Source organism: Lontra canadensis, unplaced genomic scaffold (assembly GCF_010015895.1).
Source record: "Lontra canadensis isolate GAN:19392208 unplaced genomic scaffold, GSC_riverotter_1.0 scaffold104, whole genome shotgun sequence".
NCBI classification, from domain to species: Eukaryota; Metazoa; Chordata; class Mammalia; order Carnivora; family Mustelidae; genus Lontra; species Lontra canadensis.
In genome coordinates this window covers 2,761,639-2,785,280 of record NW_022631098.1, presented here as the reverse complement: position 1 = coordinate 2,785,280, position 23,642 = coordinate 2,761,639, and the positions used below count along the sequence as shown (strand labels likewise).

The 23,642-nt window shown below is 39.1% G+C and overlaps 2 protein-coding genes across 2 annotated transcripts in view; both read right to left on the bottom strand.

Moving 5' to 3' along the window:
* Nucleotides 1–4,289: 4,289 nt before the first annotated feature.
* Nucleotides 4,290–23,642, bottom strand: part of DDX10 (DEAD-box helicase 10) — a 268,604-nt gene continuing 249,251 nt past the window's right edge. Inside the window, exon 18 of the mRNA XM_032838466.1 lies at nucleotides 4,290–4,518. Coding sequence (XP_032694357.1) covers nucleotides 4,341–4,518 — 178 coding nt within the window. The 3' untranslated portion in view covers nucleotides 4,290–4,340. The remainder of the gene's footprint in view (nucleotides 4,519–23,642) is intronic.
* LOC116855607 (peptidyl-prolyl cis-trans isomerase D-like) lies at nucleotides 20,711–21,949 on the bottom strand. The gene has a single exon (XM_032838467.1). The coding sequence runs from the start codon at nucleotides 21,898–21,900 to the stop codon at nucleotides 20,788–20,790; it is 1,113 nt and encodes a 370-aa protein (XP_032694358.1). The 5' UTR covers nucleotides 21,901–21,949; the 3' UTR covers nucleotides 20,711–20,787.

The following is a 23,642-nucleotide window of genomic DNA, read 5'->3' as shown; positions in this document are numbered from 1 at the left end:
CGTCTCCTCTCCTCCCACGATAAGCTTCCATCTCTTTGTGCCCTACATCCCTGTGCCCACTTCTGTTGGCCCCCAGGCTTCGCCACCGTGCTCTGTGTCCCGGGTGACTGCGTAGGTTCACCTCACAGGCAGCTTGCTTTTTTGGCTCGAGAGACAATAGTGAGGTCCCAGGATTTATTCTCTGCGCAGGTTCCCCGTGGTCACCTGCGGCTGGTGGCCTCTGAAGGTCACCACCCAGCTGTCTCTCCTTCCCGCCTCTCCCCTCATTCCTTCAGGGTGAGGAGTGGGGACACTTCTGGGATGAGCTTCAGGTAGACCATCCTTCATGATTTCCTTACACCCTGCCTTGGCCTGTGTAAATAATCCTTTTATTAAATCCCCTCGGAACACGGCTAATTTGTGCATGCCATCTGTTTCCTGCTGGGACTCTGACAGAACCCTATCTGTGAATGATGATTTTAATAACTCTCCAAATTCCATTAGTGCCGTGCTACTCCGATGTGACCAAGGGCCAATGGCACCCCATCAGCAGGGGCCTGTAAGGAATGCAGACCCTGGGGTCCCACCTCAGACGCACGGGTCAGGGTTAGCTCTGACTGCCAGGCATGCCGAGGTCTACACAGTGGGCCAGGCGAGTACTCGAGTTTACGGAGGCCCTTCTAGCTACAGAAACCCTAGAGACTCAGAGATGAGTTGAGGCAACAGAGTCTCACACATCAGGAAGTGAAGGAGACAGACTTGCGCAGGCATTTAATGGGACCGAGGAGAAAGTAAAGCCTCAAGGAGACAAGCCCTAGAGGGTCCATGTGGCTCTCAGAGACCTCAGCAAGACCTCTGCGGGTCTTCACTGCTCCCAGGCCCAGATCCTCTACCTCCCATGGATTTGCCTCACATGCCACGACCAGCTGGCCCCCTCACCACCTCCTCTGTTTCTGCCAGAGTTCTCCTTCACTCACAGCCGTGCCTCCCTAACTCCTAATCTGAGCTCACTTTCCATCTACCGTGGTCCCCGGTCTGTCTCCCAACTCCATCCCTCTGACTACCTAAATTTCATTTTCTGGGAGTAAGAATGTTACTTGTCCCTGTTTGGAAGGAGCTTTTCGTACCAGCCTCTCTCGCAGGCTCACGCTGGCCTTGGGGTTGGCTGCCAAGTCCTGATTCAGCAGGCACGGGGTATTAGTGTATAAAGCGTGTCTGCCCTGGGCTGTCTGATCAGAAGGGGCCAGCGAAGAAAAACCACACCATGATCACACTTCTGGTTCAAATGGTCTTAAAGGATAGGAAACAAGGGCTCTGAACATTGGTGGCAGGCCCCTTCCCCTGGACCTGCAGCACCACCTCCCATCCCCGCTTCCTCCCTACCGTCCCCACTGCCAGGAGCATCTGCAACCCCTGGCACACTCTGACAGGCATGGAGATGACTTTTCAGGTTCAGGGTATTTCAAATATTGTATAACAAAATTAATTACATTTTTTATAGCTCCAAACAAATCTAAAATGCCATGTTAAGCTTATGAGATGGCAGTCCTCCAAAGTCTGCTGCTGGCTGTATCTGCTCTAAGGGACTCATGCAATTTTAGAGATCATCTTACACGAGGGGGTCTGATGAATGGCCTCGTGGCCTTGGGGAAGCATCAGGCAAGAATGAGTCCTCTGGGTCCTAGGCCACGTCACCACCTATGTCCTCCCCACTTCCTGCACCCCAGCAACAACACTCTCCCATGGAAAGTCATCTTTCTTTTTCCACCTTTTTTCATAATGCATGAAAATGATGAACTTGCTTCTCCCCACCGCCCCCCACCCCACCCATGGTAGCAGGAGAGGGAACTGTCTGTATTTCTCACAAGTACAGAGCCTGGCATATGGTAGTTGCTGAATTTATTAACATTTATTGAATGGATGAATGTTCTTGTTCACTGGTTCTATGTTTTTCTTAACTTTTCTCTGTGGAAAAACCCCCAAGTCTCAGTGGGTTTCTTGCACCCCAAGACTTAGAGGGAACATGGTGGTTATAGGTCTGTGCAACCTGCCCTGTGATCACCTTGCACCCAGACAGAGGCAGTATCCTCTCTCTGCTCCATATTGGGCTCAAGGTAGAGGGCTGATGGCCACACCAATGCACCTTAAAGGCTCTGCTTCTAAAAGGCACATGGGCATTTCCACCACATTCCACATGGGCTAACGGAAGTCTCATGGACAGGCCCAACGGGAGCGGAGGGAGAAAGGATGCTTTCCAAAGGGAGGAAAGAGGGTGCAGTGAATATTTGCTCAAAAATAACACCACACAAGAACACTGAACAAAATCTATTATGCATTGTTTATCTGAGTTTTCTACCAACGCTGTTCTGATATTTTACTGTTTTCAAAACCAGCAAACTAAAATCCCCTACAATGTATACATTAGTCAGGATCCATTTGGTTCCAGGGACAGAATACAACTCAAACTAGTTTATGAACCAAAGGCCTGGCAATATATTTATTCAATGTTTATAAATATGGAATAATAAAACCACCCTATTTCCTCATTTGGGTTAGAAAAATAAATCTGAAACTGCACATAGTGAGTTCAATGGTAAGCCTTCAGTTTACATACTCTTAGGTCCTTCTGTCCTTTGGAGATAGTCAAGGCCAAGAGGTCCTATACCAGAATCTTCAAAATCTTCCCAGGTTGTTGTACCCTAAATTCCTTTGCCATCTATAGTCATTCTTCCCCATAATAACCATTTTATCCAGTTCTCATTTCCATCACGCTATATCCTTCCTACCAGAGGTGACAATGCAATGTGCTACGACATACATTTTAACGAACTGTTCGGACTATTCCTGTTCATTCATTAATTCCATTAGCATTTACTGAGAATCCATTATGGGGCAGGTGCTGTATTTGGCTCTCGGGGTTACCTAGGATGGCAAGCATAGTCCAGAAACTTGTCACATAACAGGGGGGACAGGCTTATAAACAATGTCTGGAACAGTGCATGATAAGCACCAGAGTGGAAGTAAGAAACAGCTAGGAAGAAACACGCTCAGCTCAGTGCTATGCCTAGAGAAATAGGAGGCTGGAGCACCATGACCAGCTGGGAGGCCACTGGTGTGATCGAAGCACATCAGGAGGAGAATGTGAACCCAGACCAAAGTCAGAAGCTGGGAAGGTAAGGAACAAACCATGCTGAAGAGTCATATGAAGAAGAATCAATAGAACCCACAAAGTGAAGGGTGGTCAAGGGAGAGGCTGAGAGTCATTGAGTTTCCTGGTGTCACCCAAGAGGGATACTAATTGCACAAGCAGAGAAACTTTTCAGAGACAATATAGACTCTGGTTGAGTTGGAATTGTTTTGGGGATATCCAGGTGGGACATTCCCTTCCTTGGATTCATGAGTGGTTTGGACCAGTTATTGAAAATTATTTGTGTTTTACAAATGGAGTGAGAGGGTGATAAATCTATGGTAAAACCAACATGCCAAGGCCCAGATTTCTTTCCCCACAAAAAAATGTGACAGTTATTCATAACCAAAACCAGGCTCTGGCTTGATCTGCTTCTTACTCATTATCAGGAGCTAGCTCTGGGTGGGGCACTGCAGAGTGAGCTGAGTAAGGCTCTTACGGAAGACCTACCGCCTGCTGGGTGCTTACTAATGCACTGGTTTTGGATCACATTCTTCAGATTCAGGACTTCCACAGACTTCAAAAATGGCTATGAAAACTGCAAGTGTAAGTTAAATGGTATCTTTAGGAAGGTTAATCTAAGAATATGAAAAATTCACTGTCAGGAATTGGCCAAGCATTTTTCTCTCAGGAACCTTCCCCCGAGAGTGTTCTCATATTACTGGACACAATGAAAACATTAATATTTTATAGGAAATATGTTTATTATTGATCGTCGCAATTCAAAAATACTCTTTTCTCAGGGCTGGTCCATCATACTCTGTCTCTTTAGAGATATTAAATACATCAAAACTGTGAGCAATTTTGTCTTATAGTACATAGAAATTTCTGAGTGGTAAGCAAGACAGGAATTTCTAATAATGAAACAAGGTCTCCAGAAGTTGCCGGTAAATCAAAGGGAGCATCTCCAATGACGAGATGAAGGAATCCATGGGTAAAATCTAACAGAGCACATGCTGGAAAACGGGATCAAGAAATTTTATAATCCACCTGCACTCTGAGTTTGCTCTGAGATAGTGCAAAGCACATCCTGTGAAAGGGGCTTAGAGATATAATCGCTTCAGTCTGGAGGAAAGATCCTTTGGGCGTGGGACTCATATCATCCAAGTGTTCCACAGCCACTTGTTTTTCCATCATCGTGACCAGAGGTTTCAAGGAGAAGAGCACGGAATATCTAGCTTTGACTTTTAAGCAGATGTAACACCAGCTCTTCATCCTCTGCTAAAGAGAGACCTGTATCCAAAGGCTCTAAGGTCTCCCACTTGGCCTTCTTTCTGTTACGATTTGTGGGTCCCACGTCTTCCATTCCGCTGTTGTTCCTTTTTCTCATTCCCTGCTTCTTCTTGGTATCACTGGTGGGAACAAATCCAATGATTTACTTGATAAATAACTAAATCCATTATGAAATCAAACACTTCAAATAGGACAAAACTACCAAAAACAGATAGTTGGTAAAGTGATATTACTCAAGAGAGAAAGAAACTGTAACAACATAAGGCTATCTGTGTCATAAGTACCTTCCCATTAATACATGGGGGGAAGAGGCCCTACTATGCATCAGGCACTATGCAGGGTACTTTGTACACACGGTCTCGTCCAATACTCACAATTCTAGGGAGCTATGAGTATAATATCCACAGTTTGGGGATACCGATGGCCTGTACTCTGGCTCCTATCTGTGCTTGTCCTGCCACATCAACCACCTCTGTTCAAAGTTAGGTTATCCTTTAAGTAGCAGTCTGCAGGCTCACAGATATCAGGATACCAGACAACTAATACCTGTTGTATTAAGTTGTGATATATAGAACATGAGTAAAATAGAACCTCAAGTGTTGCATTATTTAAGACATCAAATAAACCTCCCCCATTTAAAATCTGTACCTAAGATACAGATTGTCTTGTCTTGGAAAAGCAAACACTATTGCAGTACTCTACTCTCACTACTTTTATTTAAAATAGTAATGGAAGTACTAGCTGTTGCAATCAAACAAGAAAAAGAAATAAAAGGCATCCAGATTGGAAGGAAGAAGTAAAATTGTCACTATTTCCAGACATGATGTTATATATAGAAAACCCTAAAGACTCCACCAAAAGACTACTGGAAATAAATAAATTCAGTAAAGTTGCAGAACACAAAACCAATGTACAGTAATCTATTGCATTACTATACCAGAGAAGCAGAAAGAGAAATTAAGAAAATAATGCCATTTACTACTGCATACCCACCCCCACCGCCAAATCACATAACCTAGGAATCAATTTAACTGAAGAGTTAAAAGACCTGTATCTTGAAATCTGTAAGACATTAATGAAAGAAATTTGAAGATGACACAAATAAATGGAAAGATATATTATGCTCATTGACTCTAAGAGTTAATATTAAAACGTTCTACTATCCAAAACTATCTATAGATTCAATGCAATCCTTATCAATATTCCTATGGTGTTTTCCACAGAACTAGAACAAATGATCCTAAAATTTGTATAGAACCAACAAAAGACGCCAAATGTCCAAAGCAATCTTGAAAAAGAACAAAGCTGGAATATCACAATTCCAAATTTCAAAATAAACTACAAAGCTACAGTACTCACAAAGCTACAGTACTCAAAACAGTATGGTACTGGCACAAAAACAGACACACAGATCAATGTAACAGGATAGAGAGCCCCCAAATAAACCCAAGCTTACATGGTTAATTAATCCACAACAAAGGATGCAGGAATAAACAATGCGTAAAAGACAGTCTCTTCAATGAATGGTGCTGAGAAAACTGGATAGCTACATGCAAAAGAAGGAAACTGGACTACTTTCTTACATCATAGACAAAAAATAAATTCAAAATGGATTAAAGACCTAAGTGTGAGACCTACACAGTAAAACTCCTTAAAGAAAATATAGGCAGTGGTCTCTTGGACATTGGCCTTGGCAACATTTTTCTAAAAATGCCTCTTTAGGCAAGGGAAACAAAAGCAAAAATAAATTACTGAGACTACATCAAACTAAAATGCTTTTGTAGTGAAGGAAACCATCAACAGAACAACGCAACCTGCTGAATGAGAAAAGATATTTGCAAATGACATATCTGATAAGCAGTTAAAATCCAAAATATATAAAGAACTTCTACAATTCAACACCAAAAAAGCCAAACAATTCAATTTAAAAATGGGCAAAGAACCTGAATAGACATCTTTCAAAACAACAGCAGCAGCAGCAGCATACAGATGGCCAACAGGCAATGAAAAGATGTTCAACATCACTAATTATGAGGGAAATGCAACTCAAAATTACAATGAAGTATCAGAATGGCTAGTATCAAAAAGATGAGAAACAAGTGTTTGTGAGGATGTGGAGAAAGGGGAACCCTCATGCACTATTGGTGGGAATGCAAACCGGTTCAGCTACTGTGGAAAACAGTATGGAGGTTCCTCAAAAATTTAAAACGGAAAAATCATATAACCCAGTAATTCCACTACTAGGCATTTACCCTAAGAAAATGAAAACACTAACTCAAAAAGATATATGTACCTCTATGTTCACTGCAGCATTATTCACCATAACGAAAATATGGAAGCCACCTAATTGACCCTTGACAGTTAAATAGATAAAGAAGATGTAGCATGCATATTTATTATATATATAATGGAATATTACTCAGCCTTTAAAAAAATGAGTTCTTGCCATTTGTGAAAACATGGATGGATCTAGAGGGGATTTCGCTGAATGAAATAAGTCAGACTGAGAAAGACAAATGTATGATTTCACTTACATGTGGAATCTGAAAAATAAAACAAACAAAAAGCAGAAACAGACCCATAAACATAAAGAACTGATTGTCGCCAGAGGGAAGGAGGCAGGGATAGATGAAATGGGTGAAGGCAGTAAGAGGTACAGACTTCCAGTAATGGAATGAATAATTCATGGGGAGGAAAGCTACCACATAGGGAATATAATCAACAGAACTGTAACAGTGTTGTCCAGTGACAGATGGTGCCGACCTTGAGGTGAGCATAGCATAAGGTACAGAGTTGTGGAATCACTATGTTGTCCAACTGAAACTAATGTAAGATTGTGTGTCAACTATACGTCAATTAAAAAACAAACAAACATAATTGCAGTATTCTGCATACACTTGAGGCACAGTCCATAAAAATAAAGCTAGATTCTAAAGGTAGAGGAAATCACCTAATATATTAAAAATAGAAGAAAGGGCAAAACATTCTCAAAGTGTTTTTGAGATACCATCATCATGTTCAAAGATGACTCAATTACCAGATGTGAGATTAAAGCAAAATAAAAAGCCCATCTAGCAGTGTTCGTAGTAGTGACCCTTCATTAAAGGCTTACTGTGCTACATGCTTTACACAGATTATATCATTTGACTTCATGAAAATCCTTGGTATGGGGAGCATGAGCTTTGTTTTCTACAATGATTAAATGCACCCAGATTATAAACACCAGAATCAAACCCAGATCTGAAGAACTCTAAATTCAGCTCTAAAGCCAAGCTACTAAAAGCAAAGAGTTGACTTGCTTCTGTCAATATTTGGAAGACAAGGAAGAAAAGAATTGGCTGTGAGAAGAGCACTGATTTGGTACTAACAGTCAAATCTTAGTCAATCAATTACCATTTCTTCTAAGCCTTAGTCTCTCTGCAAAGATGAAGATTATATAATTTACTTAGCAGAATTGCTGCATGATTTACATGAAATTACATAAAGGCAAGAACACAGTAATACTCAATACATGTTCATTTCCTTTCTGCCTATTAACTACTCCCTTTCAAATAAATTCTTACATTGATGTTAATAAAAAAGCAAAAAATATCACAGAAAATATTGTATTCCAAGCATATGATGTATTCAAAAAACAAAACAAAACAAAAACCAAACCACCAAACTGCTCAAGTTCCAATGGAGTATATTACTTCTTAAGAAGCATGCCCAGGGGGCGCCTGGGTGGCTCAGTGGGTTAAAGCCTCTGCCTTCGGCTCAGGTCATGGTCTCAGGATCCTGGGATCGAGCCCCGCATCGGGCTCTCTGCTCGGCGGGGAGCCTGCTTCCTCCTCTCTCTCTGCCTGCCTCTCTGCCTACTTGTGATCTCTCTCTCTCAATAAAAAAAAAAAAGAAGAAGAAGAAGAAGAAGCACGCCCAGATACAAGTGAATGTGCTTAATCAGCATATCCACTTATGACCAGTTTGAAGCAAAGCCATAAATAACTTCGCATCTCACCTCCAAGAAATGCCCAGTGCTCTGACTCAGCAGCCATTCTCTCTCTCCACTGGAGGAAACACAAACTCGACAGCACTATGAGGTTACTTTAAGCCACAAACAACTGCATTTCGAAAGGGTGCTCATAGAGGTGAACTCTGAGGAGTTCCTACACGATGGGAATTCAGTTAGCAAAGACAGTAATTTTTAGTGGAAACAGGCTTTAAAAATAAAGTATTCATTCTTAACCTGCTCGAGGATTGCCAGTCCTGTGCCAGTCCCACTGGGCTAGAGTGCCATGGCTGATTTGGTCAGGCCAATACTGATTTCCACCCTGCCTGTGCTTCAAATGCATTTCAGAGCAGCTCATCAGAAAAAGCCCAATTAGTGGGCTTTACTAATGCATTCTTTGTTAATGTGCTCTTGAATATCATATTCCCTGCAGGAAATAGCTGGTTCGGGTAATAAAAGGAAGATGGGAAATTTATGTAACCCAAATATTTTCATAATTAGCAGCTTTGCTGCTTTTTGGACCAGTTCAAATTCTAAAGATATTTTATCCTACTTTCCATAGCATATGAGTAATTTGTGTAACAAATTGATTATTAAACAATAATATAGATATTCTATAGGTAAGTCACCCAAAAGGGGAAAAGATAATCAATCTAGGAAACATAAGGAAAGAAAGAAAGAAAGCAAAATGTGGTGACAATGTGGTCTCTTCAGAAAAGATCTCCTCCAGGCACCTGGGTGGCTCAGTTGGTTAAGCCACTGCCTTCAAGTAGGGTAATGATCCCAGAGTCCTGGGATCGAGTTCTGCATCAGGCTCCCAGCTCCGCGGGGAGTCTGCTTCTCCCTCTGACCTTCTCCCTTATCATGCTCTCCCTTTCTCTTTCTTTCTCTCAAATAAATAAATAAGTAAAATCTTTAAAAAATAAAACAAAGAATGAAAAGGCTTCCTCCAAATGGTGAGCTACTACAGAGTGAGGTCAGAGGTCAGGAACATGGCTGAAGAAGACAGCCCTGTTCGTGTTCCCTCCCAACAACAGGGACAAAAATACTTTTGTGGGAACTGTGGGATCCCCCACTAGATGCCATAGACCTGAGAGGAGTCTCACCCAACCATGCTTCGGTAACAGGCGTATAGACTACAGTCCCAGCTGTGAACTGGCTCCAGCTCCTCTCAGCAGTGGGAGGACATCACCTTAAACAATTACACATGGATGACAGGACCCTCTGGAATTCCAGTTTTCCAGTGGAGAAATTTAGCACACCAATAGAGGAAAAAAAAATGAGTTTGAACACACTAGACAGGGTAAGAGGAATAGTTTGACTTCATTCATATCACCCCTCCCTCCAACTCGCAAAAATGAGGGCCAAGAAATCTTAGCCATGATTTTTCCAATGGTGGAAAGTGAAAGCAAGTGAGTACCCAGCTTCCCCAGCTGTGTGGAATGTTGCCCAAAAGGCCCATTTCTTTCTCACGCCATCCAGAGTACTAGATCATTACTTGCATGGCTGGGGGCAAGAGGCAGGAAGAGGCCGGGAGAGTGGCAGACAGGACTCTCAGAATAAAAGAATGTGAATCCTGCTCACTGTGTCATTCCATTCCTGATTCCATCAAGAACCCCACCCATGAACCAACGGAGATGCCTTGTACACAGATCCCTCCAACTGGTCCATGGATACCCTCCAGCATCTGTGTGCCTCACCCATACCCCCCAACACCTATGTACAGCTTCCTGTTCATGCTCCTGACAGTGGTAGTGAGAGTAAACTTTGGCAGATAGCTACTAAGCATGACCCAAACCTATAGGTCAGGGAGCGGCCACTTCAGCATTAGTGCCATTCTTGGGAAAGCAAAAGGGAGGGTGTAAACATTTGGCCTGATGTTTCAAGATCAAGAGGAGACATACAAGCTTAAAAATTCTGGCACAAGAGAGACCAATAAGTGTGGAGCAGGTGAATCCATAGAAGGTCTTAGAAAGCCTCAGAATCTCTAGCTGACCTAGGGATGACAGAGGGCATTTCTCTCTCAAAGGCAGTTAGTCAAGACTAAAGGAGGTGCCTGTGACCACTACTGTGAAGACAGCAACACAAAACTTCAAAGAATGTGACCAATCAAGAAAACATGATATCACCAAAAGGTCACAGTAATCCTCCAGTAACTGATCTCAAACACATGAAGATCTATAGTTTACTGGATAAAGAAATCAAAATAGTTGTTGAAAGGAAGTTCCATGAGGTATATATATATTTAAAAAAATCAACAAAACCAGGAAAACAATGTATTACAAAATGAGAAGTTTAACAAAGAGACAGAAACTATTAAAAAACCAACCAACAAACAAAAAACCCTGCAGCTCAAGAATACAATGAATAAAATAAAAACCTCAGAAGGGAGGACCAACATTGGAACAGATCAAGCAGAAGAAAGGATCTGTGAGTTAGAAGACAGAAATTTTGAAATTATCCAGTCAGAGGAGAACAAAGGGAAAAGAATGAAAGAGAGTGGAGAAAGCCTACATTATCTACAACATACCTTTCAAAAGAAACACTTTAAATTATTGGAATCTCAGAAGGAGACAAGAGGGGAGCAGAAAGCTTATTTAAAGAAATCATAGCCAAGATCTTCCCAAATCTGTGGAGGGACCTGAATGTCCCAAGTTTATAAAGCTCATAGCTTCCCAAATTCAATGGAAAGAAATCTCCTCTAAGACACATTACAATAAAAATGCCAAAATTCAAAGACAAAGGCAGAATCTTAAGAGCAGCAAGAGAAAAGAAGCTTGTAACTGATAAGGGAATTCTTATAAGGCTATCAGCAGATTTCTCAGCAGAAACTTTATAGGCTTAGAGAGGATGGGATGATATGAAAGAAAAAAATTCCAACCAAGATATTCTATCCAGCCAAGCTGTCTTTCAGAAATAAATAAGAGAAAAAGACTATCCTGGGGAAACAAAAGCGGAAGGAATCCAAGCTGATATGAAAGGATGCAGAGTATATGAAAACCTATGAAACTATCCAATACACTGCTAAAAGTAAGTATAGAGTTAAATTCAAAAAATGGTAGTACAGGGGTGCCTGGGTGGCTCAGTTCATTAAGTGTCTGCCTTTGGCTCAGGGCACAATCCCAGAGGTCTGGGATTGAGCCCCACATCGGGTTCCCTGTTTAGTGGGAAGGGTGTTTCTTCCTCTCTCTTTTCTTCTGCTCCTCCCTCTGCTTGTGATTGTTCTCTCTCTCAAGTAAAAAAATAAAAAAATAAAATCTTTTAAAAATTGTAAAATAAAAGAAATATGTGAGTACAAAAACAAAAGCTAGTTCTGTAATATGGTAGTGAGTTTACCACATAACTCCAGTATAAAGGTTAAAGGACAAGAGTATTAAAAATAACTACAGCTACAATACTGGTTAATGAATACACAGTATATAAAAAGAGGTAAATTGTGATACCAAAAATGTAAGAAGAGAGAAATAAAAGGATAGAGTTTTTGTATGCATTTGAAATAAGCTGTTATTAACATAAAATAGGCTATTATATCAATAAGATGTTTTATGTAAGCTTCATGGCAGCTGCAAAGTAAAAACCTACAGCAGACCCACAAAAGATAAGGATAAGGGAATCAGAGCATACCTCTCTAGGAAATCAACTCAAAAAGGAAGGCAACAAGAGAGGAGAAAAAAATAAAACCAGGGAACAACAAAACAGCCAGAAAAGAGTCAGATAACATTACTAAGTTCTTACCTATCAATAATTATTCTAAATTAAAATGAATTAAATTCTCCAATCAAAGGACAAAGAGTGGTTGGATGGATAAGACCCAACTATATATTGCCTATAAGAAACTCACTTCATCTTTAAGGACATACAGTCTCACAAGAAAGGGCTGGAAAAAGATACTCCTTGCAAGTGGAAAGCAAAAGAGAGCAGGGGTAACTGTTTACTTATATCAGAAAAAATAAGCCAAAACAAAACATAAGCCAAAACAAAAGATGAAAAAGATCATTATATGATGATGAAGCAGTAAACTGACTAAGAGAATACAGCAATCATAAATATATATAGACCCAACACTGGAGCACCACAATATACTTACCAAACACTAACAAATCTAAAGGGAGAAATAGACGATACAAGAATAGAGTATTTAGCTTTCAACAAATGGCTAGATTATCCAGACAGACAAAAATTAATAAGGAAATGGTAAAATTGAACTATACTTTAGACCAAATGAACCTACCAGACATATAGAGGACATTCCACCCAACAGCAAAAGAATACATGTTCTTGTCAAGCACACATGGAAAAATCTGCAGGACAGATCATGATAGGTCATAAAATAACTCTCAGAAAATTTTAAGAAGACTAAAATCATATTGATATTGTATCAAACTGGAAATCAATTACAAGAAGAAAATGGAAAAATTCACAAATATGTAAAAATTAAATAACATAGTTCTGAACAATGACTGGGTCAAGGAAGAAATTAAAAAAATTTTTTTTAAATCTCTGAAAATGGAAACACAAAATAGCAAAACCTGTGAGATGCAGCAAAAGCATTTTTAAGGGCAAGTTTATAGAGTTAAAAGCCTACATTAAGAAACAAGAAAGGTCTCAAATAAACAACCTAACTTTATACCTCAAGGAACTAAAAAAAAGAACAAATGAAGTCCAAAGTTAGCAGAAGCAATGAAATACAAAGATCAGAAAATAATAAGAGACCAGAAAAACAAAAGAAAAAAAAAATAAACCAAGAACTAGTTTTTTCTAAAGATAAACAAAACTGGCATTTAGCTAGACTAAGTCAAGAAAAAAAGAAATCAGACTCAAAGTCAGAAATGAGAAAGGAGACATAACAACTGCTACCACAAAAATATAAAAGATCATGAGACCACTATGGATTAATTATACACCAACCATTTGAATAACCCAGAAGAAATGAATGAATTCCTAGAAACAGCAACCAAACAACACTGAATCATAAAAAAACTGCAAGTCTGAACAGACCAATAATGAATAAGGAGACTGAATCAGTAATCAAAATCCTCCCAGCAAAGTCCAGAAGCAGAGGGCGTCCCTAGTGAATTCTGCTAAACCCTTAGAAAAGAATTAATGCCATTCCTTCTCAAACTCTTCTAAAACATTGAGGAGAAGAGAATATTCCCAAACACATTTTACATGGACTGAACTAATCTAATGCCAAAGCCAGATAAAAATACTAACAAGAAAAGAAAACTACAGGTCAATATTCCTGATGAATACAGATGGAAAAATTATCAACAAGATATTAACAAGCTAAATTCAACAGCATATTAAAAGGACCATACATCACGATGAAGCTGGGATTCATCCCTGGGATGCAAAGATGGTTTAACATACCCAAATCAATAAACATGATATACCAAATTAAGAAAATGAAAAGTAGGGTGCCTGGGTGGCTCAGTGGGTTAAAGCCTCTGCCTTCAGCTCAGGTCATGATCCCAGGGTCCTGGGACTGAGCCCTGCATTGGGCTCTCTGCTCAGCAGGAAGCCTGCTTCCCCTTCTCTCTCTCTGCCTGCCTCTCTGCCTACTTGTGATCTCTGTCAAATAAATAAATCTTAAAAAACAAAAAAAGAAAATGAAAAATAAAAAGCATATAATCATCTCAATAGATGCAGAAAAAGCACTTGACAAAATTCAACATCCTTTCTTGATAAAAACTCTCAACAAATTAGGTAAAGAGGAAATGTACCTCAACATAATATAAACTGTATATGACAAGCCATGGGTAACATTATACTTAATAGTTAGAGACTGAAAGCTTTTTCTCTAACATCAGGAAAATTAAAGGATGCCCACTCTCATTATGCATATTCAACATACTATAAGTACCAGCAAAAGCAAGCAGACAAGAAAAAGAAAAGGCATTCAAATCAGAAAGGAAGTAATTTTGTGATTCTTTACAGATACGATCTTATATGTAGAAAATCCTAAAGACTCTACCAAAAAAAAAATCACAATAAATAAAGTTGCAAGATACAAAAATCAACATATAAAAATCAGTAGCATTTCTTTATACCAGCAGCAAGTTATCCGAAAAAGACATTTTTAAAAAGCATCCCATGCACAACATCAAAACCAAACCTGGGAGTAAGTATAATCACAGAAGTGAATTATTGGTACACTGAAAACTATAAAATTTTGATGAAAGAAATTGAAGAAGACAAACAAATGGGAAGATATCCCATAATTAATAAATCAGAAGAATTAGTATTATTAAAAGGCCCATACTACCCCAAACCATCTCGAGATTCAATGGAATCTCTATGAAAATTCCAATGGCATTTTTCATGAAATAGAAAAAATAACCCTAAATTCACTAGATTCCAACAAGCCAAGGCAATCCTAAGAAAGAACAAATCCAGAGGCATCGCACATCCTGACTTCAAACTATACTACAAAGCTACAGTAATCAAAAAACAGTAGTATAGTACTGACATAGAAACAGACACGCAGACCAACAGAGCACAGCAAAGACCCAAGAAATAAACATTTGCACTTATGGTCAAATAATATTTGACAAGGGAACAGAGACTACTCAATGAAGAAAGAATGCTCTCTTCCAATAAAAAAAGGTGTGAAAATTGGGTGACCACATTTAGAAGAATGAAACTGGATCCCTTCCACAAAGGTTTACACAAAATGGCTTAAACACAGATGACTCCAAACCATAAAACTCCTAGAAGAAAACAGGGATAAAGCTCCATGATGCTGGTCTTGACAACAGTTCTTCAGACACGACACCAAAAGCACAAGAAGCAAAAGCAAAAGTAAGAAAGACTACATTACACTAGAAAGTTTCTGCATAGAAAAAGAAACTAAAGAAAAAAATAAAAAGTCAACCTACAAAATGGAGAAAATATTATAAGCCATATACATGATAAAAGGTTAATATCCAAAATATATAGGAACTTACATAACTCAATAGCAACAACAACAACAACAATGAAATAAAAACAGAAAAACCCACAAATAAAATAATCTGTTTAAAAATTAGGCAGAGGAAGTGGGTAGACATTTTTCCAAAGAAGACATACACATGACCAATAGGTACAAGAAAAGGTGCTCAATTACCACTAATTACCAGGGAAATGCCAATCAAAGTCACAATGAGATATGACCTCACACCTGGCAGAATGGGTGTCATCAAAAGACAAGAGATAACAAGTGTTGGTGAGGGGGTGGAAAGGGAATATTTGTGCACTGTTAGCAGGAATGCAATCAGTATAATCTCTATGGAAACCAGCATGGAGGTTCCTAAAAATATTAAGAATAGAACCACCAAATGATCCACCAATCTCCATTCTGGGTATATATCCAAAGAAAAGGAAAACAACATCTTGAAGACTTGTCTGCATTCTCATGTTCAATGCAGTATCATTCACAACAGGCAGGAAATGGACACAACCTAAGTGTTTAGTTCAGATGGATGGACAGATGATGTAGTGTATTATATATACACAATGAAATATTACTCAACCATGAGAAAATTTGCAACCAAATGGATGGACCTTGAGGGCATCATTTTAAGTGACATAAGGCAGACAGAGAAAGATGAAATCTGTAATGATACCACTTATATATGGAATCTAAAAAAGGCAAACTCAGGAATCAGAGACTAGAACGGTAGTTACCGGGGCTGAGGGTAGGGGAAACGGGAAGGTTTTGGCCAAAGAGTACAAAGTTCAGGTTTCAGATCTAACGTATGCTATAGTGATTGTATTAGATACTTGAAAGTTGTTAAAGTAATAAATGGTTAATGTTCTCATCACACACACACACACACACACACAAACCTAATTATGTAATGCTATATAGGTGTAAGCTAATAGTACTAGAGTGGAAATCATTTTGCAATATGTAAGTGTATCAAATAACATAGTATACACCTTACACTCAATGTTATGTATCAGTTGTATTCAATAAAGGTGAGGGGGAATGTATGACACTAGAAACCTCTAGTGTACTTATATCCTGATGAATCAGGCAGAGGTTTCTGACCCTACATATAGCTAATGTTTGACAGCGGCTTCTTGGATCTAATTAAGAGACAGGACTTCTTTAGGATTGGTTAACAGTCTAATGTATGTAACAGTGAGTTCTAGTTTCTTGGTTCTTCAATTGTTTTCTGCAGCTGCTGAAAGGGGCTCTTGGACCTCTCAATCAAGGGTTCTATTAGCTGTCCCACAGTAGCACAGCATTGGTGCACTTTACCAATTAGATGGTGGAACATTCTGGGAATAGGTCTGCTGGAAGAAAATCAGAATACAGGTGGGAAACAGCAGTAATATCTGTGAGTTTTCTTCATGAATTAAGTCTACTCCACTGAACTGAAGGATGTGAGGAGGCTCATGGTACGAACTGAGAACTTGATGGTGGCCTACAAAACAGGGCCAAGAGTCCGGGCCTGAGCTCTGCATTTTTTAATTTCAGGATTTCTATGGGACATCAAGTGTCAAACTCTCTCCACATTCTTCAAATCTATGAAGAGAGTGTCAAAAGTACAAAATACTGGTGGATAAAACACAGCTAAAAAGGAAAAGCGTGGCTCGGGACACTGGACGCACACTGATGCTATAAAACAAAACCACTAAAGCTAAAGAATTCAGAACTACTTATTGTTCAATAATCCAACTAATAGATTTAATGAGTAATGTCAGGTGTGTCATTTAAAGAACTAATCCTACAACAAAACACAAAGAAAAATATCACGTCGTAATATGTAATCCGAACTGACAATAACAGGGAAATGTTATTTCAATGGCTTTGAAACATTCATGAAAATGATATGTAAAAGCTTGTCTCAATACCCAAAGTAAATGAGTGAAACAATTTATTCATCACTAAGAAGAATAAAGGATTTAACACTGAAATGTGAATTCCATTTTTACATCTTAATACATTACTAATTGACTTTTAAATGGAAGAGAACTTTCTTACTTTTTTTCTGGGGGAAAAAAAAAAATTCTGAACCCCAAACCCAAAACTCTGCCAGAAAGTGAACAGATTTTTCAGGAGGTTTGATTTCCTGGTTTCAACATTTTAACTTTTTCAGGTACTCACGGCTGCCTTGTGACCCAGAGCAAGAGTACAGCCTGTGTGACACTTAGGAGAAACCAAAGAGGGAGGAATGCCTGGAGTCAAGCTGCTATGTCAACCAGCCTTCCTCCTGGTCCCTCTTCCTGGACTCCTCTCAAACATGGCCCCTTACTTGTTTAGATCAGAGACCCCTCTTGTGTGTCCCACCTGTGCCCTTCTGTCAATGTGGCACCTTCCTCTTGGTCAGCCTTCTCTAATTCCTTACCTTCTGCGAAAGGTCCCCAAACTCCCTATTAAAAGTGATCTCTTTCCTCTGAAAGCCAACAGCTCTAATAGTTTATTAGCCATTTTGCACTTAGCATTGCTACTTCCTAACACTAAAGTGATTTCTTTTTCACCTGTACGCAACTGAACTCCAACAAAGTCCTGGGTGGGAGTATAAATTACTACTAAACTTTCTGGAGGGCACTTTGGTGGCACCTTTTGAAGTCTTTCAAGTATGCCTACTTAGCAATTTCTCTTCTGAGAATTTATCCCAAAGAAATAATTAAGGATGTATATAAAGATTTAGTTATAGGATACTCAAGGCAAAACTATTTGTAATTACAGAAAGTTGAAAACCCAAATCTCCAATCATAAGGGATTAATTTGTTAAGTAAATTATAAAATTAGAAATGAAACACTATGTGGCTATTAAAAACAGTGTTGCAGGAAAACAGTTACAAAAGCAATACAGAGCAAGAGTCCATCTTTAGGAAAGGCTTGTATGAATGTTTGGAGAGAAAAAGATTTGGAAGATTTTTTTAGATGTTCTTTTTGCTGGTATATATATCTTCTGATTTTTCTGTAACAAGCTTGTATTACTCTTTGCAATAAAAAAAGAAAGTTAAATTTGAAGGGAAAAGCAGTTCTGGGTAAAGTATAATTATAATTATTCTTTGTAATTCCACAAAGCTCTGAAGCATGAGAGTAGATGTGCCATATAAGCTTCCACCTGGATCCCTGGATCCACAGAAGTAAGGGAAATAGTGTGATTTCTTTTGTCAGAATAGATGGGTCATGGGTTACTTTCAGCATTTCAAAACACCTGCAACTGTGTGCCCCAGACTAAGTTCAGTATTTCTTTGGTTTGGCCGGAACTTTATAAACTGAGCTTTGTAAACACTTGGCACTTCAGACACCGGAGTGGACTGGAAATTGTTAATAAAACAAATGCAAGACGTTAACATTTTATTAACTTTCCTGAAAGACAAAAATCTTTCAAAACATAGGGCTCATTAGGGGTGAAAATAAAAGTTCTCTGTGATGGTCAAAATGTTGCAAAGTCTCTGTCCGTCCATGCTTCATGGACCATAGGCAGAAATTTCTCAGAGTTTGGATAGTTTTACATATTAGGCTTCTAAGAAAGCCATTCAATAATGGTTTCCACGCTCACCATTCCCCAAGAAGAAAAGAAAAAGTTAAAAAGCAGTCTTCTAAATCTAGATTCTTATCGAAATATCTTACATTAAACCTTAAATGTCTCCCACATAAGACTCCCCCCATTTCCACCAACCAACCCTACATGTGCTTAAAGGAAGATTCTTTGTGAAGCCTATCTTGGCTCTTATAATTCTACATTTCGGTGACTGTCTTCTACTGTTATTTGGTATAATCTTTAAGTCATGACCTGGTATAGGCCTGCCTTTGTACCCTATTCTGCATTATACCTCCTCCTTTAATATACTCCTTATTCTTTCAGATTAGTTTTTAGTCCCAAACATGCTCTAGGCTCTCAACTAATTTTGCCTCCATTTGGAACTCTCCTTTACTGCTTGCTGTATAGTACAGTAAAGCCTACATATCCTTCAAAACCCAGTTTTGTCATCTCCTCCTCAAAGATTCCACCTTTGACCCCGCTTCACGCAATGTTTATGCCTCTCCCATAGCACTCATTCTGAAATAAATCCTAGGGATTTTGTGTAGATCTCTTCCCTGTGCTTACTAAATTGCTAGCTTTTTGAGGTCTGGGGCTTTTTGTCTTCATCCCTGAAGGTGGCCTGAATAAAGAAATCATTAGTGAGTGTCCACTCATCTGAATGGTAAAAATCATGACCTTGTTGGGGTTGTTCAAATTTCCGAGAAGGACCACTGCTGTAGTGAAGAAGGCAATATTCAAACAGACTTTGCTTCTAGTTCCATTTCCAACAGAGTCACAGAGGAGAGCACTACTCATGGGAGCACCGAGAGCATTCAGTCCAGTCTGTGGGTGTACAGGCTCCTATCTGATCAATCCTCTGTTCTGAATAGCATTTAAGTTCCTGGGATCCCAAATTTTGGCTTTGCATATGTTTTTCGAAATCATATAAATAGGATGAGATGTAATGGGCTATTATCTAAATTTTCAGCAAAGGTCAGCTTCTACCTCCTTCATGGTATATCTTCTCAACTTCTTCCTTTGTCCATTTGATGCCATGTTTCCAGGTTCCATCCTCAGCCCTCTACTATTCTCATTTTGCATCTTCATTCTGCATAGTCTCATGCAGCTCAGTATTTCAACTCTCCTCCATAATGCTAATGACTTTAAAGATAACATCTTTAGCTTAGAGTTCCTTTCTGACCCCACATCCGCATATTCAACCAACTCCTGGATATCTCTGCCTCCACCTTCAAAGGCATCTCAAACTCAACATGCACTAACCACCACATGGTTTTCCCCAAATCAGTTCCTCCTCCATTTCCCTTCTGAGTAAACAATGACACCTTTTAGTAAAGGCTTGGAAGTCATTCTTGAACCACCTTCTCCTTCACAACCTTACTTTGATCAGTCAATTCTGTACTAATCTCTGTGAAATCCATCTAACATTTTCCCAACACCTAAGTAACTACCTTAATTTAGGCTTTGTCATTCCATCTTCTCCTTTACCTGACTCGACTCTGGGAAGCTTTCCCAGGCCATCTCCATCTGGGGTAAGTGCTTCTGAGATGTCCCTTAAGCACTATATAGGCATTTTTCCATTATAACATCTGAAAGTGAGATCGACTACTTACTTACTTGCTTCCACCATTAAACTGCAAGTTCCTTGAGGACAAAAACTTTGTCTTATTATTTGTAGACACACTGTCCTAGTACCCAAGGGCTCAATAAATGTTTCTTTTTTTTTTTTTTTTTTTTTGTAACACTGTTTTATTAAGAGTGAGCTTTTTTCAGTATTCCTAAACTGTAAACAATGGAAAACTGAAGTATCAAAGGAAACACATCAGGGATCATACATAACTGACAAAAACCTTTAAATTTTCTTATTGCCTTTATACAATAATCAATGCATATTTAAGTAATATAATTTCTTATTAGGCAAACATTTTTGCATATGCTGCCTTCTCTTTATCTTTCTGTGCCTTTATCTTTTGTTTGACTTTCAGCAACTCTGCCTGGATAGCTTTATCTTCTGGTGCTATCTCCTGAGCTTTCTTAAGATCAGCCAGTGCTTGATCGTAGTCTTTTAATCCTTGCCATCCTTGAGCTCTACGGTACAATGCTTTGGTACTGGATGGGTCTATTTCAAGAGCCTCCAAACAACTGTCGATTGCTCCCTGCCAATTTGACATCTTCAGTTTACAAGCACCAATATTCAGTACGCAGCTTAAAGCTATAGGTTGTAGCTTCAATCTATCTGCTTGCTCAATAACAGCCTTTGAACCTTCCACATACCTTAAAACTTTTGTATATTTTTTAATGGCCATTTCCCAGTTCTGAGATTTGAAAAAAGTATTTCCAATATTTTTTACATCTTCAGCTATTAGTAAAATTTTATTTACATCTTTTAAATCTATATCTGCATCCTCAGGGAAGTCTGGATGACTGTCACCAGAGCCATCTTTTGGGTATATCCCCCAATCATCCCCTTCCTTCAATTCTCCGCATTCTGCAATAACGCACAATTTGGCAGGTTTTTCACCTTTCACTTCTACATTTTCCAGTATCCTTGCCACACCCATTCCTTTAATTACTTGACCAAATACCACATGTTTCCCATCCAAGTGAGGAGTTGGGACTGTTGTGATAAAGAACTGAGAACCATTTGTATTGCAGCCTGCATTTGCCATGCTCAATAAACCTTCCTGATCATGCTTATAATAGAAATTTTCATCTTCAAATTTTTCACCATAAATACTTTCTCCACCTGTCCCGTTTTGATTTGAGAAATCTCCACCTTGAATCATAAATTTCTTAATAATTCGATGGAAAGGGCATCCTTTGAAATGGAGAGGTTTCCCAGTGGTGGGTCCAATGCCTTTTTCTCCTGTACACAACGCACGAAAATTTTCTGCAGTTTTGGGTACAGTATCTGCAAACAATTCTAAGACAATTCGACCAACTCGCTCCCCTCCGATGTCCACGTCAAAGAAGACTCTGGGGTTACAGGGGTTGGAAGGCTTAGTTTTCGGGGATGGGTGGGACATTTTGAATTGCAGATGCGCTTGGGAGCGAACTCAGAGAACCTCGTGGACCACCGGCCTCAATAAATGTTTCTTAAATGATGAATAAAGCCAATGGGCTGAGCTTCTGTACGGCTCCATATCTGACTGGTCTCCTCTATAACCTCTATGGTCAGACAGAACAATCCCTAATTAAAACACACTTACCTTCTCTGTAAACCAGTATGTAAGTGGACATATAAACCTGTACTTTTCTTTTTTCAAAGACGGCATCATTAATTCAAAAGAAATACCACAGATCAAAGCCACAGTGAAAATCAAAACATTTAAGTAGAAGGAAAATAACACGAGCAAGAAGCACCCAATAACCTCAAACTCAGAATAAGAAATGAGGCAATATTTCAACATTACAGAAAGAGCATAACCTCGCATTTCAATTCAAACAAGTAATCTTTATTTTCTTTGCAACAAAACATGTAACTTCTCTGGAATATATATATCTCATAAGGTAAAGAGTATCTCCTTTGCATGCCCCCTCCCCCATGTTTCATGTTGAAATGGTTACTTTTTAAAACCAGTTACTTCACAGTGACTCAACTGCTTTATTAAATATGGCTCTACAAAATTTTTGGTATGGAGGAAAGAGAGGGGTGTTGGGCTCAGACCTGACTGGAATGCTAGCAACTGCCTAAAACTTCGGAAAATGGCTTAACTTCACAGAGTGTCAATTTTCTAATTTCTAAAATGTGATTATTATCTGCTCATTTAAAGCAGTGATAACCAGTGATACACGCATAGCAAACACACTATAAGAGTTAATTTACCTTCTCCAACTCCCCATGGTGAGAAGTATTTTCTCTTTTCTTTTAATGCTACTTGGGTCATAGTGGGCTTTATCATGTAAGGGGAAAGCCTTTTAATTTAAAATGCCTTGAGTTCCAAATAGTTTTAAGTCTACTGTTAAGATACAAATCAGTTTTTCATTGAAAAAAAAGTGGGGGTCTAAATGGTAGATGAAAGAAAGGCTAATCCCTGAAACCCATCAAACATGTTAAGGCAACTGAACAACAGTGACCAGCACAGCCCAGGTTTTGGTTGCCCATCTTACGCCCCAGTGATGTGAACTGCCCACAGGAAGAACCGCCAGGGAGCTGAGACAGTCAGGAAGGGATATCGGGGAGGTCTGAGCCTTGGTAGGCCTTGGTGGGGTAAGAATTCAAGGCAGAAGTTCTGTAAGGAGACAGACTCCTGGGTGTTCTAGTAGGTGAAGATTCTCAGCAACAGCAGTAGCCCTTGCTGCTTTTATTAAAATTAAATGTATCATTATTTGTCTTATATAAAACAGGAAACCTTAAGCTTTGAGAGGTTGGGAATACAATTCGTCAAAGGGCAGCCCCATTCATAAGGAAGGGCTCTGTTAAGTTAGAATTTCATGTTTGGCGAAATAGGATTTCACTCTGTATGGATTTCCAAAATCTTAAAAATAAGCCATCTGATTGTCAGACTCTACCATGTTCTACAAGGTAAAAAAAAAAAAGAAAAAGAAAAAAAAAGAAAGAAAAACAGCTTTCTTTAAACTACAAAATTCTTATAGAATGGCTAAAATCTAAAAGCACTAACACCACCAAATGCTGGTGAGAATGTGGAGTAACAGAACATTCATTCACTGACAGCGGACGTGCAACATGGTACGTACTTTGGAAGACAACTGGGCAGTTTCTTACAAAACTGAGCACATTCTTACCATGTGATCTAACAACTGTACC